The sequence below is a fragment of the Prinia subflava genome, chromosome 11 (genome assembly GCF_021018805.1).
Source record: "Prinia subflava isolate CZ2003 ecotype Zambia chromosome 11, Cam_Psub_1.2, whole genome shotgun sequence".
Taxonomy (NCBI): domain Eukaryota; kingdom Metazoa; phylum Chordata; class Aves; order Passeriformes; family Cisticolidae; genus Prinia; species Prinia subflava.
Genome location: NC_086257.1, coordinates 24419699 through 24436491, shown reverse-complemented (window position 1 = coordinate 24436491; position 16793 = coordinate 24419699). Strand labels below are relative to the sequence as shown.

The window sequence follows — 16793 nt, the reverse complement described above, 5'->3', positions numbered from 1 at the left end:
TCTGATCCCTCGCAGGAGTGGCTCTCCCCTCCAGCCAGCCACACTTCTGCACCTTATCCTGCTTGGAGAATCCCTGGCTGCTTCCCAAAACCCGCTCTGAGCCCCCGTGCAGCCCCGGCAGTGCCAAAGGCCAGGTCAGACTCACCCCCTAAAAGCCAGGTCAGACCTCACCCCCACCCCACGGACATGGCCATTTTATTTTGTTCTGTTCTACACGATCACAAAGGCCAGGACAAAGGAAAGAGCTTTGCTGATGAATCACCCTCAAAAGATGAGCAAACAGCTCCATTCTGGCCATTTCCTAACCACATTCCCTGAGGTCCTCCGGATGTTCCCAGTGGATCTGGATTAAAAAGTGTCACCACCAACATTCCATGGGATTGATGGCAAGCACCAATTCCTCCAGAGGGAGAACCTGGAGATCAGGGAAAGGTTCTTTCCCCAGAGGGGCTGGGGCACTGCTCAGGCTCCTCAGAGAATGGGCACAGCCCCGAGGCTGCCGGAGCTCCAGGAGAGTTTGGATAACACTCCCAGGGATGCCAGGGTGGGATTCTTGGGGTGTCTGCAGGGCCAGGGGTTGGACTGGAGGATCCTTGGGGGTCCCTTCCAACTCAGGATACTGAATGATAAAAGGTGAGAGGATGGAGTCACTGGGAGTTTTCTAGACTCATGTCATCGTTCAAAATTGAAACATTTTGTACTTTATACACCAAAAATTATTTTATCTCCGGATGACGTCATGATTCCAGCATTGAGTCCTTTCCTTGCACTTGCCCTTGCTTAGTTTGCACTGGAAGTTTTCTGCCCACATGGAGCAAAGCCTTTAAACTCCAGTCAAATTTCAGCAACGATTGCAAAAGCTGAAATTCCCGTATTCCTGGAGAGGCGAATTTCCTCTCAGCTATAGAAGTGTGATGGGAAGGAATCCAAGAGGCAGTAACAAAAATAACAGCTTTAAGCAAGGAAAGACACCAACCTGAGCCATGCTATTGCCTAAGCTGGGATGTCAGGGCTAGGAAGGGATCTGGAAAGGAAGACTGATTATTTAGTCTGGCAAACGAGCACTTGGAGTGTGGGGTGTATCAGAGGAGTGACGTAATCACAGATGATGGACTGCAGCCACCAAACCTCTCTGAACAAAAAATACTTTGTGCTAGCGCAGCTTTGGGCAGTTTCCTGCAGCAAACACTGCTGGGCTGATATTCCCTAACCAAGATAAATGAAAAGCAAAGGCAATCAGAGCAACCCCCTCCCTCTGCAGCGAGATTGAAGTGACCTCACTGACAGGGAATTGCTTTTAAGTGAAGAACCTGTGTGCACACGTGTAAATAAACCCAGATATCCCAGTTTGGGTTTGTTCTTCAGAGACCTCAAGAAAGGTCAGCAGGCACAACCCAGTTGGCCATTTTCTGGTCTTTTCATGTTCGAGGTAGCAAGGGATTCTCAGAGCAGTTTGTTTGTCACATCTTTAAGGGCTCTGAGGGGATTTATGCACACCCAGCTCCCCAGCCCCAGTTCCCAGAGCTCGGACAGCCAGAGGTGATACTGGGAATTCTGAACAGTTCACTTCTCCCCAGTCTTGCTTCATCTGCCTCAATCTAAACTGAGAGCCTGGAAATGTTTGTTGTGTGAGAATGGAAAAAACATCCCACTCAACTCCCTAAATGCCTTCCTTCCCTCTTCCCTGCCACCCTGACCCCCAATACTTTCCAGATTAGATTTTCTCACCCTTCCAAGCAGACCACACGCTGGGAATGACACAATTCCAGCACAAAGTGTCCTACAGCTGGGGACAGTCCTGGCTGCACATGAGCCAGGGAGGGACCCCAGGGGCGTGGCTGGGTGGTGCCAGCCCTGCACCCATTCCTGGAAAAGTCTCCAGCTCTGCCCATTCCTGCAGCACGGAGGAGAACAGGGGCCCTGGAGCACAGTGCAGAGTCCCACGGGCAGATGGATTTTCACTCCAAAGGGAGTTTTCACAGACAAAAGCCCAAGCACCAAGAGCAATTTTTCCCCCAGGATAACTCAGGTTTGGCACATACCTACTTGAAAATCATGGACTCATTTAGGTTGGCTGGGACCTCCAAGACTGGAGTCCAACCTGTGCCTGCTTCCCACCTTGTCCTCACATCCCCCCAGGGAGGAATTCCTCCCCATGTCCAAGGCACAGGTAGTGCAGGTTTGTATAAGCAAAACCAGAGACACAAATGGAAAGGGAGCACAGATTCCAAGTTAGATGTAATTGCAGGAGAGGGTTTTTGCTGTTCTCTGGATATTTCATAGCCAATTCATAAATTGTATGAGATCACCCCTAATCTCACCTAAGCAAAGCATCTCTGACATGATTAATGAACGGCCTGTTCAACCAATAAGATTACAGAATTTAAACCTGATTGATACCAAGAAGACTTAGACCAAACTAATGTTTCATTCAAAAGCACCTTGTTTTGCTTTTTCAAAGGTAACAGACACAACTCGGATTGTGCAGCTGCAGATTTACAGTTGCCAAAACAGGATCCAGCACTAACAGATTATCCACGGAGTAATGGTGGTGTAAGTGCTAATTAGGGCTGGAAAAGCAGAACCCTGACAAGCTGTTAGAACTCCTTAAGAGCTCTCCTTTATTGCTTAAAGCAATAAACTGTTAGTATAGAATAGAATTCATTTTACAGCAGTGCCTAACTCTCCAAAAAAGCCTCGCTATTTAACTAAACCAGACACGTGTATCCAAACCAACTCCAGGTATGTTTATTTTTCTACCAATCCCCTCCAGAGCCCTGGCACATACCGACCACAAACTGGATTTGCAGGGAACGCTTTCTTTTCCACAAATGACACAAAACAACGCAACCGGCCCAGCCTGAGCAGTCCCAGCCCCCGGCGCTGCTGCACGTCCCAGTCCGCCCCGGGGCGAGCCCGGCTCTCCTCGCTTCTGCCCTTGGCCAGTCAGAGCATCCCCCGGGCAAACCTGGAGGGCTGGGATTGAGCAAACTGCCCGCCCCTTTCCCTTCCCCTCCCGGCCAAAAGGAGCGGCAGGAGCGCTCCGGTTACAGCGCGGGCAGCGCCGCTCATTCATTGGGCTCGCAGCGCTCCTGGGGCTCGCAGCGCTCATTCGGGCTCGCACAGCCCCGGCTCGGCTGCAGCCCCAGCAGCTCCTCACAGCCCGGGCATCGCCAGGAAGCAGCCGGGAGGATGCTGCCCCGAGAACTGCTGCCTCTGCTCACGCTGCTCTGCGTGTTCAGGGCGTCCGGCTCTGCCCTGGATGAGGAGGATGACTACGAGCTCATGTACGTGAACCTGGATAACGAAATCGAGGGTCCGGCCCCTGCCACTGAGGAGGGTGAGTAAATCTAAGCTGAGTTTGGGTTAAGTGCACAGCTGCCTTCGGTGCTGCCTAGCTCTTGTAAGAGTTATTACTGCAAACATAATTTCCTTTTTGCAGAGGGGGAAGCTCGTGCTCGTCATTAGGTTATTACGGGCAGTAATGGTAAAGCCCTTGGATGGGGTGCCTCGGACTGTGCTTTAGGCTCTTCATTTCTCAGTTCTCCTGCAAAAGGCTGTTGCTGTCCCAGGGTTTAGGATCTCTGCAGTCACAGCCCTGCACTGTTCTGTCTGATACAGAGGGACAGGCACTGGCCCCAGCACGGCAGGGGTTGGAACCACGCTGTCTGTAAGGTCCCTTCCAACCCAAACCAGTCTGAATCCACAATTCCGTGGTGGTCTGGAGGACACAAGCCCTGCACAGAGCCAGATTTCACCAAACACTCCCGTTTAAAACTCGGTACAAAGGAATAGAGACATCTGTACGTTCCCTTCCAGCTGCTTCGTGCGACTGCCAGCGGGAGCACAGCAAGTGGGACAAGCTGTTCATCATGCTGGAGAACTCGCAGATGAAGGAGAACATGATGCTGCAGGCTCTGGATGAGCTCCCCAGGGTGGAGCTGCAGACCCTGAAGGCAGAGCTGAGCCAGCTCGCCACCACCCTGGCGGGCACCTTCGCCGCTGTCACCTCCCACGTGGTGTCCCAGGTGGAGCAGGTGCTGGTGAGGAGCAGGGACCGGGCTGAGGAAGCCAGGAGGCTGCAGGAGTCGGAGCAAGGGAAGGTTCTGGAGCACGTCCTGCAGCTGAGCCACAACGTGTCTGCGAGGCTGGGCTGGCTGGAGAGCGCCTGGCGCAGCAGGGCCGAGGAGCAGCGGGCAGCTCTGCAGCAGGACACGCTGGATGCCAGCACAGGGGACAGTGACATCCTGAGCTCGCTGTGGAAGGAGCTGCAGCAGACCCGGGCCGAGCTGAGGGTGTCACAGCAATGGGCAGCTCAGCACCTGCTGCCAGCAGGTAAGGCCAGCATGAGAGCCTGGGGAGGCCACTCCAAATGGGACCCACAGCCCCCTCCCGGGCACCTCCTCCTCCTCCAAAGCAGCCCCAGGAGCAGCAGGGCAGCTTTGAACAGGCTGTGCCTGAAGGGGGAACCCCAGAAATTGTGGAAAAAGAGGCACTGAGCTTTTCAAAGGTGGGATCAAAGAAAGGTTTCATCAAAGCCCTCATGCAGGGCAGAGCCAGCCAGGATCCCACCTCCTCCAGGCTCTCTCAGATCAAAGGCATTGTCAGAGAGCAGCAAATGTATTGTAGGCATCCAGGTGATGTTCTCCCACCTTCTGCCTTCCCAGCTGGTGACTCCTCTGCGTTTGCAGCAGTCAGGGAGCTCTCCTGCTCTCCTGCATGTTCCCACTCCCTCCTCTTCCTCCATTAACATCTCCTCACCAGCTCCAGTGGCAAGAGCTGGGCATGCTGCTGCCAGCCAGCCAAGCACACTTCCAGGGCAGGGAGGGCACATTCCCTGCATGCCAGCGGGAATATTCTGCCCTGAGTATTCCCACTGGCACAGAGACATCAGTAACCCCTGCTGCTGTTGTTTGAATTTTCCCCTTCCAAAACATTTGCACCGGTCAGTGAGGTGCCCATGGAAAGGTGGGCTCATACCTCAGCTCCCAGCTCAGCTTTTCTGGGCAGGGCAATGAGACACCCCAAAAGCAGCAGCTTGGGTGTGGCAGAGCAGCCCCTCATTTGTTTAAAGTGTGGGTGCAGAATTACCCTGTGCAAGATAAACTGCACTGAAATCACCCTGCCCGCCAGTGAGCTGGCACTGCCTGGCTTCTAACTGCTGAGTAATGGCTCTGTTTTCCATAAATATAAATTATTGCAACCTAACCCCCCCAAAATCTCCCCCTGCAGGGTGGGTGCGTAGGGAGGAGGGGGTGCAGCATCCCCAGAGTGAGCTCTCACACCAGGGAGCAGAAAGGAGCAGTAATTGCTGCAGCAAAGGCAACAACACAGCCACAGCATCGTTTACATCAAAGCTTTTACAGTCTAACCTGAACCCATCCCTTCACGCAGGGCACGGACTCAGCTTTAGAAGTAAACTGTTTTCACTGCTTTATCACAACACCTCAGAAATTTTTGTGTGCTGGGAGGAGGTCTTTGAGCATATTCCCTTTTCCCCAAACCTTGCAGAGAGCGTGATCTCATTCCTTATCTCCCTGTACCCCAGCCAGTCTCAGCAGCCACCCTGCACTAGGTGAGAGCAACAGACTCAATCTGCATTGAGGATCACCAGTGGAAATTCAATTTATTTCCACTGGTTCCCACATGATTTTACATAAAACAACCACACTTGTAAATTTAAAGGCTACATTTTAAGTACTTCCAGAGTATCTCTCTGGATTTTTTTTTCCAAGGGAATTTTTTAGCAACTGACTTTAATTTCTCACATCTTGACTTACTGCCAGCCATATTCTTGAGGGATTTTCTAATCACACTTTTTGTTCTTCACTGAGGCTGGCTTTAATTTTGTTTAGGCTTTGATAATAGAGCCTGAAAGCCTGCTAATTAAAAGCTTTTTCACAATAGTGCTCCTAAGTAGCGTTTTAAGGAGAATCCCCAGCAGTTGCTCACTGACCCTGCCCCTCCTCAAAAGGGTCAATGGGAGATGTAAAATCTGCTCAAAGCTGGAGGGAAGCAGCCCATGAAATACCTCAGCAGCTCAGTCCTGGAGGGCACAAAGAGTCCTTCATTCCCTGGAGCAGAAATTTCCACACACGTTTTAGACATTTCAGATCCTCCAGCTTCTTTAAACAGGAAATGAAGCAGCTTAATTGGAGAAGGGGCTGCTTGTTCCCTCCTGTCACCTTGGATATTAACTTAGGTACAACCAGGGAACAGCACAGAAACCACCAGAAATGTCTTGGCTTTGCTGATCACCAGTTGCTTTCCCAAGATCCATAAATTTTTGTTAGTGGTTTTAACTAATCTAATTTCTATTATCAACACTTTGATTAATTGGACATGAGAGAGGAGCTGGTTTAAAAGTATCAGTTGTCTCATAATTCCCCCCATTTAACCAGTGCCCATGAATGCTCCTGACCAAAAAATCCTAAAGGCAGGGCCAGGAAAGGCAGTCATGTAAATTAAATAAGCAAGCCCATCTCAGCATGTTCCTGCCAACATTTTCTGCTTTTCAGAAGCTCCAGTGCCCCGAGGCCCCATTATCCATGGCACAGCCTCCCCCCTATCCTGGGAATGCCACGGTGTCCAAACCTGCTGTTTGAGGGGATCCCTGACCCCTTCCCTCAGCACAACGTTGGTATTTTCACTGCTCCCACTCAGAGGATAAAACGACTCTTCAGTGGCACCAGGGAGGGTTACCCAGTTACCTGGCACAATTACCCCAGTTCAGGGGCTGAAAGAGTCCCTCTCCCAGGAGGTGGTGCTCCCCTCAGAGCTGGGGAGCAGCAGGGCAGACAGGCTGCATGAACCCTGTGGATGCCACAGGACTCTACAGTGGCCCCTGTGCAGGAGGCAAAAGCCAGGAGGGTCCTGCAGCCGGATTATCCCTTGCCATAGTGTCCAGCATTCCTCCATCCGCTCTGACAGCTCCTTCCAGTCCTGCTGGGGAAGGTTCCTGCATCCCACTGGATGAGCTGAGCTCCCAGCTCCCTTTGGGAAGCCTGGAAACGAGCACTGGATCAGGCACTGGGACAGGCACTGGGACAGGCTGCCCAGAGGAGTGATGAGTCCCCATCCCTGCAAGGGCTCAAAAACAGGTGGATGTGGCACCTGAGGTGAACACGATTGTGCTGGGCTGGCAGTTGGACTTCACAGAATCATGGAACCTTCAGGGTTCAGGTGTCCCCATCAGGGACACCTTTCCCTATCCCAGGTTGCTCCAAGCCTCTTCCAGCCTGGCCTTGGACACTGCCAGGGATAGGGCAGCCACAACTTGGTGATCATAGAGGTCTTTTCCAACTTTAATGATTCCATGCAGTGTCAAAAGTCCCAACTGTGCACCTAGAAATAAACCAGTTCTTATTTACCTGACCATCTCCTAAACCTTTCCAGGCTGTGAAACCGCCATCCTGTTCCCCATGCGCTCCAGGAAGATCTTTGGGAGTGTCCATCCCACCTCTGGAATGACCCTGAGCTCCTTCACTGCCTGCATCTGGCTCAAGGTGACCGAGGCCTTGGACAAAACCATCGTCTTCTCCTACGGCACCAAGTTCAACCCCTACGAGATCCAGCTGTACCTGAGCCGGGACTCGGCCGTGCTGGCTGTGGGGAGTGCCCAGCACAAGGTGGCTGCCAGGAATGTGGTCACTCCCGGGAGGTGGCTCCACCTGTGCGGCACCTGGAGCTCGCAGAACGGCTCCGTGTCCCTGTGGGCGCAGGGGCGGCTGGCAGGCAGTGCCTCGGGCGTGGCTGGCGCCCACACCATCCCCGACGGGGGCATCCTGCAGCTGGGGCAGGAGAAGAACGGCTGCTGCGTGGGAGGGGGCTTTGATGAAGCTCTGGCCTTCTCGGGGAAGCTGACGGGCTTTAACCTGTGGGACAGAGTGCTCAGCCCCGCCGAGGTGACAGCCCAGAGCGCGGGGGACGCCTGCGGCACGCGGGGCAACGTGGTGGGCTGGGGGGTCACGGAGGTGCTGCCCTACGGGGGAGCCCAGTACGTGTCCTAAACCTGGCTCTGCACAGCAATGGATCTCAGAGAGCTGAACAGCAATGCTGCAACAGCCAGAGCTGCAGGGGCCCCTGCAATTCCCAAGGAACATCAGCGCTGCAGGTTCACAGAACGAGGTACTGTGGAGGTGGGATCGACCTCTGCCTGCTGGCCTGGCAAAACCCTGAAAACACACCCACAGATCGAGATCTGGCATTGGGAAAGCTGTTCCTGGCGTCAGGCAGCTCTGGCTCTCCAGTGCAGGGTTTTCTGATGTCTGAAGTGAGGGTCACCATGGACATGCAGGAGCCCAATGGAGCTCCCGACATCCCTGCTGAGGAAAATCTGACCTGGCTGTGCCAAACAGAGCAGCCGTGGCTGCCCCTGGATCCCTGGCAGTGCCCAAGGCCAGGCTGGACAGGGCTGGGAGCAGCCTGGCACAGTGGAAATTGTCCCAGGGGGTGGCACTGGATGGGCTTCAAGGTCCATTCCAACCCAAACCATTCCAGGCTCCCTCCAGGCTCCTCCAGTCCTTGGGTTCTGTAGTGTTAATGTGAATTTTACAGAGGAACCACCCAAGTCAAGAAATGTGTTGTCTATTAATCGTTGTTAGTAATGTGTAGACTCTAAGAAAGCTAGTGCCTTGTTTAAAGCATTATTTATGCCACGGGTTGATATAAAAGTAATATTCCCCATCATAATCTGACGTTACATTGGGAGGAAACGCAGCTGTATTATATTGTACATTGACTTTGTGATAATTTTATTGAAATTATTTTTGTAAAGTTGTTTTGTAAATAAAGATACTTTACTAGACCAAAACTCTTTACTCTTCTCATAAGCCAAAATTCTGAGCCAAGTCCCAAGTGGGGCTTTTTCCACATTTTGAACCATGTTGTTTTAGCTGCTGATAGAGAAAACATAAAGAGCAACATCTCACAGGAGCAGAGACCCCATGCACAATCCTGGCCCTCTGGGGCCGGGTTTTGAGGTACATTTGGACTTGTTTGCTGCCCTCAGGGGGTTTGTACAAGATAAAATTGCTGCTCAGTGCCAGTGATTCTCTTCTCTCTCTCACAAAGTCATCCCAAATCCCCTAAAAGCCTAGGGCTGGATACAGAGCACAACAGAGCCAAGGAACTGCTGGTGATTTTCATGTAGAAAACAGCTCAAGCAGAGGATGATGAATACTCTGCTCACTGGGGATGTAACCATTTACAACAACAGCCATTACTTGCTACCTGTTGAAGCCTCTGAACAAGTTATCGTGAGGAATGTCTTACTCAAAGCAATTCCTTTCCCCTGGAAGCAGCCCATCCTTCTTCTCTATTCCCGTGTTTTCCTGTCTCTCTCATTCTCCACAGATGTTCAAAGAACACATTTTGACAGATTTCTTGACATGTTGCTGCTACATTTCCTTCTGCCCATGATAGATCCTTGCTGCCCTGACACAAAAGTAGTAAAAAAGGGTAAATTCCAGTTTCCTGTGCCATTCAAGGGGGTTGTGCTTCATGCCTAAAGTTATATGACCTGCTCCAAAGTTTTGGCAGCACTGCTTATTTAAGGGAAAAGGAATTGCTCTGATTGCTGGAATTTCTCCTGTTACCCTGCAATAAAAATGTATCTACGTTATAAATGCTTGGCAGTAAACTTGACAAAAATCCCTCGCTAAGTAATATCTGCAAATAACCTTAGCTACAGAACAATGAAATACTACCTCTGTTCATCTCTGGCAGCCAAACCCCAGATCTCCAGAGTTACAAAAACACTTGGGGTCCCAACATTGTGCAAGGGCAAAACCACTCTCAAATCCTCCCTCTGTTCAGTGCCCTCCGTTAAGTGAAAACAAATGTCCACAAAATGCAGCAGGAAAAGGAAAATCCTCACAAAGATCTCCAGAAATCCTTCCTGGCTGCTCCTCTTACTGCAGCTCATACCTGAGATGCTTTGTCTTGGAAGGAGTCTTCTATCTCAGCTCAGGTTTGGCAGAGGACCAAAGGCAAAGCCAGGCCCTCCATCCTCCCTGACTCAGCTGGAAACCTTCCCTCTCCCTTCATCACCTCCCGGCACCAGCACAGCTCTCCCACAGCCCCACAGCCCACCTTCCACAGCACACTTCCCTTCCCTTCCTCACCCCACTACGCCTTCCTTTGCCAGCACTTTGGGAAACACCGAGCAAACAGCATTTGGGGGGAATTCGGGCTCCAGTGATGAAAAAGCCTCTGCAATCTGCACTGCCGCCACGGATGAGGCAGCGAGGCTGGGGCACAGCCCAGAGCTGCTCTGGAAGGTGGAGCAGCCACGGGGCTCTCTGGTTACGGGGCAGAGCTGCTGCTGTCCCCCGGGAATGGGAATAAATCACCCGTGTGAGCCGCGGTGCTGACGGGCGGTGTCAGCACGGGCGTGCTCAGAGCCCGCGCTCACCGGGGCACAGCAGCCAAAGCCTTGCTACAGAGCTCTTTTTTAGTCATGAGATAAGAACCTGGCTGTGCGGCCAAAGAGTTGCCCCAAGTAATGGAAAACTCCAGTTCCTCTCCAACATTTGCAGGCAAGGGGCCAAGGTTTGCTCAGGCTGGTGCCGCGAGGCTGAGCCCCGTCTGTGAGCCCCACAACACGGCTTTGTCTCCAAAATATTGGAAATTCATCCTCTGCAGTTCCCCTCCTGCTCCCTCAGCCAACACTCAGGGCAGCCTCAGTGCTCAGCCTGCTGCAAACCCAGCTCCTCGTGCCTGGAACACCAATTATGTGCAGCCTAATTAAGTTACTACGCAAAATAAATCGTTTTGCCTGCTCCGAGCGGCCCCTTCCAGGCTGGAATTCGCAAACCTGATACCCACAGCAACATCTGCTGGTGGAAGAACAAAAATACACAGCTCAGCCGAGCCGAACCCTTCTGTCGTGGGTGTGCATCACTTTTCCCCAAACCATGAATATATTCACTTTTTCTTTCAGTTACAAGTGGCAATGCATAATGTTAGCACATTAGTAAGTCTTGAAAGAATAAATTTATAAATTAATTTATAAATTAATAAATACAGGATGCACACGTTTATTTTGAGGGCTTAACATCCTCATAACAATGTTCTTTAAATAATTAGTTATTGCTACTTATTGCTATCACCCCTACTTGAAGGAGAGCACTGATTTTACCACTGCAGTAGCACTGTATTGCAACAAACACTGTGAACTTTATTACTCCAATTCAATTGGAGTTCCTTTTATAGAGGAATGAATATTTTTGGCTTTTTAAACCACAAAAAATAAAATGTAAAGAGATTAGCAATATTATTCTATATAAAGCAAATAACGTAGGCAAAATGAAAGAACCACGACAAAGCTTTTATATCTTCCATCTGACTATTCCACCACAGAATGGGATTAATTTCATCCCCATTTCTCTTCTGGAGCCTTGCCAGTGACACTAAGAGGAAGGATAAGAGCTCCATGGCTGGTGCCTCGTATCAGGGCTGATAATTTGAGTCCATTAGCAGGGAATATTAACGAGTACAGATGTATTTCCTGCCCTGTGGGTCAGCCAATCCATCCCCAAACCTCCAGAGGTGCAGTAAATTCACATATTCCTTGAGGAAGTCTGTTATTGGAGTGTGATTAATACATTGGATCACATTTATAGATATTTCCATAGCTCTGCTTTATACAGCTCACATGATTTGTTTAATGGTTGGATTGATCCTGCAGTCTCTCCCACCCCCAATGATTGATTGATTCTATAAGATAATGTTCTGTAGATGCCTAGCAAAGCCTAACACCTGGATTAAAGCCAAACTCTGGGCTGGGCCTACCTTGAAGGACACTGGTGAGGATGGTTTCTGTGTGCTCAGCCAGCAGCTCTGCCTTGGCAATGGCAGCCAGGGACAGGTAACTGGACATGTTCCTGCACAGCTCCTGATTGCCCCTCTGCAGGAATTTCACTGCCACTGGCACGGCCAAGGCCATCACTGGGGGCCGGTTGTAATTCTGCAAAAACGTGGGGAAAAAAGATTAATTATTAATTTTAAAGTCTCACGCTGGGGAGAGAAGGGAAACCAAAATCAAAGCAAAAAAAGCAAAAAACTTGTCAAGAAAGGTCATGTTTTGGTACCACCACTGAAGGCAGGAGTCAAAGAAAGAGCAAATACAGAATTTTAAATTCCTACTGCAGCAGGAAATGTTACGAATAGCCCTATTTTTGTCTCCTGCTAGAGGAAGCAGAAGGGCACTAACAAAATATGAGGTGGATAAACATAAATCAATATAAATAAAAAATATGTAAGATATGAAGTGCACTAATTACATGCTAACATTTCTAACAAGACATTTTGTGTTTGGTGCTCCCTGGGAAGACAGAAGCTGCATCCATCATCCCCAAGCACAGGAAACACCTTGGAGCAGCCACTCCCAGTCACTGAACTGGGAAACTTGCTCACAGTGCAATAGCTTTGGTATTGATCATTAATTATCCTGTAATCATTAAGATTTCAATTTTTAGTTTAAACTCACAGAATCCCAGACTGGTTTGGGCTGGAAGGACCTTAAAGCCCACCCAGTTCTACCCAGCTCCCACAATCCCAGGCTGCTCCAAGCCCTGCCCAGCCTGGCCTTGGGCACTGCCAGGGGACAGGGACAGCCACAGCTGCTCTGGGAATTCCAGCCAATTCCTCTGAACACTCTGAGATTTTTCAGGAGGGCAAACTCCTCTTCCTAAAATGGCTCCAAGCTTTTGGGATCTCAGGGTCCCTGAGTGCATGCTGGGGTTTTGAATCAAGGTCAGAAAAGGTTTTCTGCTGTTATTTATACAGAAAATTGTGTGTACAAACCACACACATCCACTGCCTGCTGAATCCCCACAGCAGCAGGACACGTTTGTGTGTAACTGAGGACCCACATTCCCTCTGGAGCCTCCTTAACCAGGGCTGTGCTCCCCTCTCCACTCAGTTCTGAGCAGCTCTTTGAAACTGGAGCACATCCCTGTTGCTGAAAATAATCCTGCAATGTGATTATGTCTAATTAGCAGCTGAAATCCCAGGCAACCCCTGGAACCCAGATGTTTCAGGCAGCAACAGAACAATGCGAAGGGAGGGCACAGCAGACTTTGTGGACTTTCATTCTGGAGCAGCTCAGAATAGAATAAATTTAGACTGAGAAACCCCAAATCTGTTATTCCACAGAGTCTGAGTGGCTCTGAGGATTTTCCCTTGGAACAGAGACTCGCCAAGCAGTGGACACTCCCTTCCAGAAATCCCCGAGGAAAAAGGGGCTGCAGCCACCCCTTGGTGTCAAGACAGATAATTCTGGCAGCTGCCATAGGACCAAAAGCTGCATCTTTAATGAGAAAAGCCCTTCAAATAAATGGAGCTTTCTGCAGCAGCATGTTTAAATCAACATAATGCCTCGTTATGTTTGGCTGAGACACCACGGAGCAGGAGCCAAATGCTGCTCCAAGTTATTGCTCTGCTACTCCACACAAAGAATGGGAAGATAAGGCTTGGCTCTCTCACTAGGATTTAAAAGATCTAAGAAAAGTCCAAAGAACAATTCCTTTTTTTTTTTTCCCAACCCTTACAATAAAGATAAAATCCTTAGTTAAGAAAGGTCTGAATTCAGAGGGAAGGAGAAAGGTTTTGTTTGTTCCATGATAAACATCAGGCAGGAAGGCACACTTAGAAGATGTGGAGGTGACAATGAAGAGCAGATTTCAATAAAATGATACAATGATGTTTGCAAACCTTGGGGACCTCCCTGCTGCTGATATAACAGAGACCTGCCTGAGATCCAGCCCAGCTGGCACATATTCATTATTGTTCCAACTGTCCCCCCACATCTGCTGGAAAAGCTCATTTGATGCCTCTTTTTTTTAATGCAACGGAACTTGCCAATAAAAGCTCTGTTTTAGGGAGCAGCAAATGTACTTTTATAACTCAGCTGTGGCTGCCTCATCCCTGGCAGTGTCCCAGGCCAGGCTGGACAGGGATTGGAGCAGCCTGGGACAGTGGAAGTGTCCCTGCCATGGCAGGGGGGACACTAGCTGAGCTTTAAGGTGCCTCCATCCCAAACCATTCCAGGATTCTAGGAGTTACTTCAATGATCTAAAGAGAGGAGGAATCAGAACAGTGCAATTGCCCAAGGTCCTGGTTTTAAACATCACCACTCACATGCAGCCAAAAAGAGTTACAAAAGCATTTAAAAAAAAAAAAAAACCCAACTGGCAAAGAGAGCACAGCTTTCAGCCCAGCTCTACCTGCAGGATACAGCTCATGATGTCAGATGCAATTTTGGCATGCGGGGCATCCTCGTCCTTGCCAGAGGGCCTCAGGTTGTGCTCCAGGCAGGACTCCCAGAGGGCCACCAGGGCCTTGCCGTGCTTGTCGATGGAGGCAGTCTCCCTGATGGCCGTGGTGATCCGGGTGATGCAGATCTCCACCACTGCCTGGTCGTTGTCGTTGGTCTGGTAGTCCTGGGGCACAGCAAAACACATCTGCCCATGAGTGGGTTTGTTGGACCCCTTAGAATTAAGTTTTGTAGCAGTCCAGGGTCCATTTTCCCACGTCCACCTTTACAACAAATGTTCAGCGTGATAGAACTCTGGAATTTGTCATCTCACAGGTCTTAATTCTCATTACTGGGAAGGTATGGACCCCTGTAATCTCACATCATCTTTAATGTGACTTCAATAACAATTAAATGAAAACTGTTATAAAGATGAGCTTGAAATATCTTTGAAGCTGGTGGGAACTAGATTTTGTCAGTACGTTTTTAAATATTATGCTTTGTCCTTCAAGTCTTATCAGAAATCTAAATTGTTTCTATCCCCCTTATTTATAAATTATAATCTCATTTTAAAAATATTAAGGACGCTGTTTCACTCACTGCAGCTGAACTAATGATCCTGATCTGTTCAAGAGCTTCGGAGAGGCTGCCCTCGATCTCAGCATCCTCCAGGGAGAAGAGATCCCCAGCCCGGGACAGGTCCTTGTGTGCCAAAACCAGCCCGAAGAGATGATGCATGGCCCTGCTCAGCCCCCCTCGGCAGCACCATGGGCATGGGGAGCTCAGCTGGGGGAAAAACGGGAGCAATCCTGCCCAGGAGCGATCAGTTTAATGAGAAGGATAAATCTGGGCTGTACTTCAAGGCTTCCCTGGCCCCAGCCTAAAAGAAAATGATAACAAAAAAAAGAAGAAAAATCAGCAAATGCATTGATTGACATATTCCAGTTCAGCAAAGATTTTTAAATGTGTGTGAAAGTGTCAGACAGGACTCCCTGAGCCAAGGACATCCTTAAAGCACATTCATGAACTGTGGGAATTTTTACCTTCAAACATGAAGTAGCTTAAAATTAGATTAAAAAAGACATAATAACTGAACCCAAGGTTTTCTTCCTTTCTGTGCATGGTACCTGAGCAGGCTGGTGCCTGGACCAGCTGCTGAGGGTTCCAAACCCCTTTCCCTGGTCAGGAGCAGAGCTCCAGCAGGAAGAGGAGGAGGAGGGTGAAGCCTCTTCTTTGTTTTCTGGGTTGTTGTGTCTTGACTCCAGAAAAACATTATGAGCAAGATTGAGAAGATAATGAGCTTTGTTTAGAAAAGACTGTCGCTTTTGTTGCCAAAATGATCCCTTTTAAACTCCTGTAAAACAAAGCCTTGGCTGAGGTGAAACTGCTCTCCTTGGCTGAGGAATGGAGCAGAGGCTGAGCCAGGCAGGGCCAGGCTCACACTTGGGGAAGTGTCCTGCACTTGAGTCCTAAAACTCAGCTTAGGTGCCACGTGGATTCACTCTGGGTGGCAACTCCTCTGGACTCTTCTCTGGAGCTGGCAAAGCCACAAGGTACATCACTTATTATTTGAGATATGGAGTACTCTTAATCTCTATTCTGTTCTCCTTTTCAGGGGAAAGAAGTCAAATATAATCATGGCATCACAGAACGTTAAAGAGTTGGGAGGGACCTGAAAGCCCATCCAGTCCCAACCCCTGCCATGGGCAGGGCCACCTCCCACTAGCCCAGGTTGCCCGAGGCCTTACCCAGCCTGGCTCTGAACACTGCCAGGGTTGGGGCATCCACAGAAGGGGCAAAACCAAAGCAAAACACTGAGAACTTTCTGGAAGCAACTCCCTGGAACAATCTCTGTTTTAATAATCAGCACTTTGCACTTGCTAATGCCACAAGACAGGGCTGCTTTAATTTCCCCAACTCTATCAACACCATTCCACAGGACTCTGATTTTATCCAGCAGCAGCAGAAAGGAGCTGAGATTGTAAATCCCGAGGCACAACTCACACACCCGAACCACAGGGATGGTGGGAGCTCAGAGACTCTCACCCTACTCACACTCAGCCATTCCAAAGTCCAAAAATAAAAGTTCAGCAAGCCCCAGACACAGATATTTTTTTTTTTTACCTGCTCGGGATCCCCCCCGGCCATCGTCAGGGATGGGGACAGGTGCTCTGGGGATAAAGGCTGCCCCTTTGCTCCTCTCCCCCCGGGCAGCATCCAGGGGCAGCAGGGAGCCGGGAAGGGTGGCAGGCAGGGATCCCGGAGCTGTTAATTGCGGTGCCACGGGGAAGGCATCCCAGGAATGCAGACTAAAGCAGCCTAAAAGTTACCCATGGCTCCGTCAGGTGACTGAGGGAACCCGAATGAGGGAGGCCTTATCTCTGAATGAGCTGCTCTGTTTCCAGGGCAAAATACAAAGCCTGCTCCACTTGAGGGCAGTTGTTTTTAACAGAGGAAACAGAACTCTCTGTGTTAGTGGAAAGCTATCCTTCCCCGGGAAGGAGGGGAAACAGCCCTCGGTAAGCTCACACTGTGT

General features: G+C 49.9%; 2 protein-coding genes across 2 annotated transcripts in view; one reads left to right on the top strand and one right to left on the bottom strand.

Annotated features, from left to right (window-relative positions):
- The window catches only part of VEPH1 (ventricular zone expressed PH domain containing 1), a 49046-nt gene extending 33663 nt beyond the window's left edge, over window positions 1-15383 (bottom strand). Inside the window, exons 1-3 of the mRNA XM_063408170.1 lie at window positions 14858-15383; window positions 14229-14444; window positions 11794-11968 (exon numbers count right to left, since the gene is read on the bottom strand). Of these exons, the coding sequence (XP_063264240.1) occupies window positions 11794-11968; window positions 14229-14444; window positions 14858-14995 (529 nt within the window). The 5' untranslated portion in view covers window positions 14996-15383. The remainder of the gene's footprint in view (window positions 1-11793; window positions 11969-14228; window positions 14445-14857) is intronic.
- Window positions 3080-8800, top strand: PTX3 (pentraxin 3). The gene is made up of 3 exons (XM_063408229.1): window positions 3080-3340; window positions 3820-4335; window positions 7396-8800. Exons 1-3 carry the CDS (start codon window positions 3193-3195, stop codon window positions 8007-8009), a joined length of 1278 nt encoding a protein of 425 aa, XP_063264299.1. The 5' UTR covers window positions 3080-3192; the 3' UTR covers window positions 8010-8800.
- Window positions 15384-16793: the final 1410 nt, after the last annotated feature.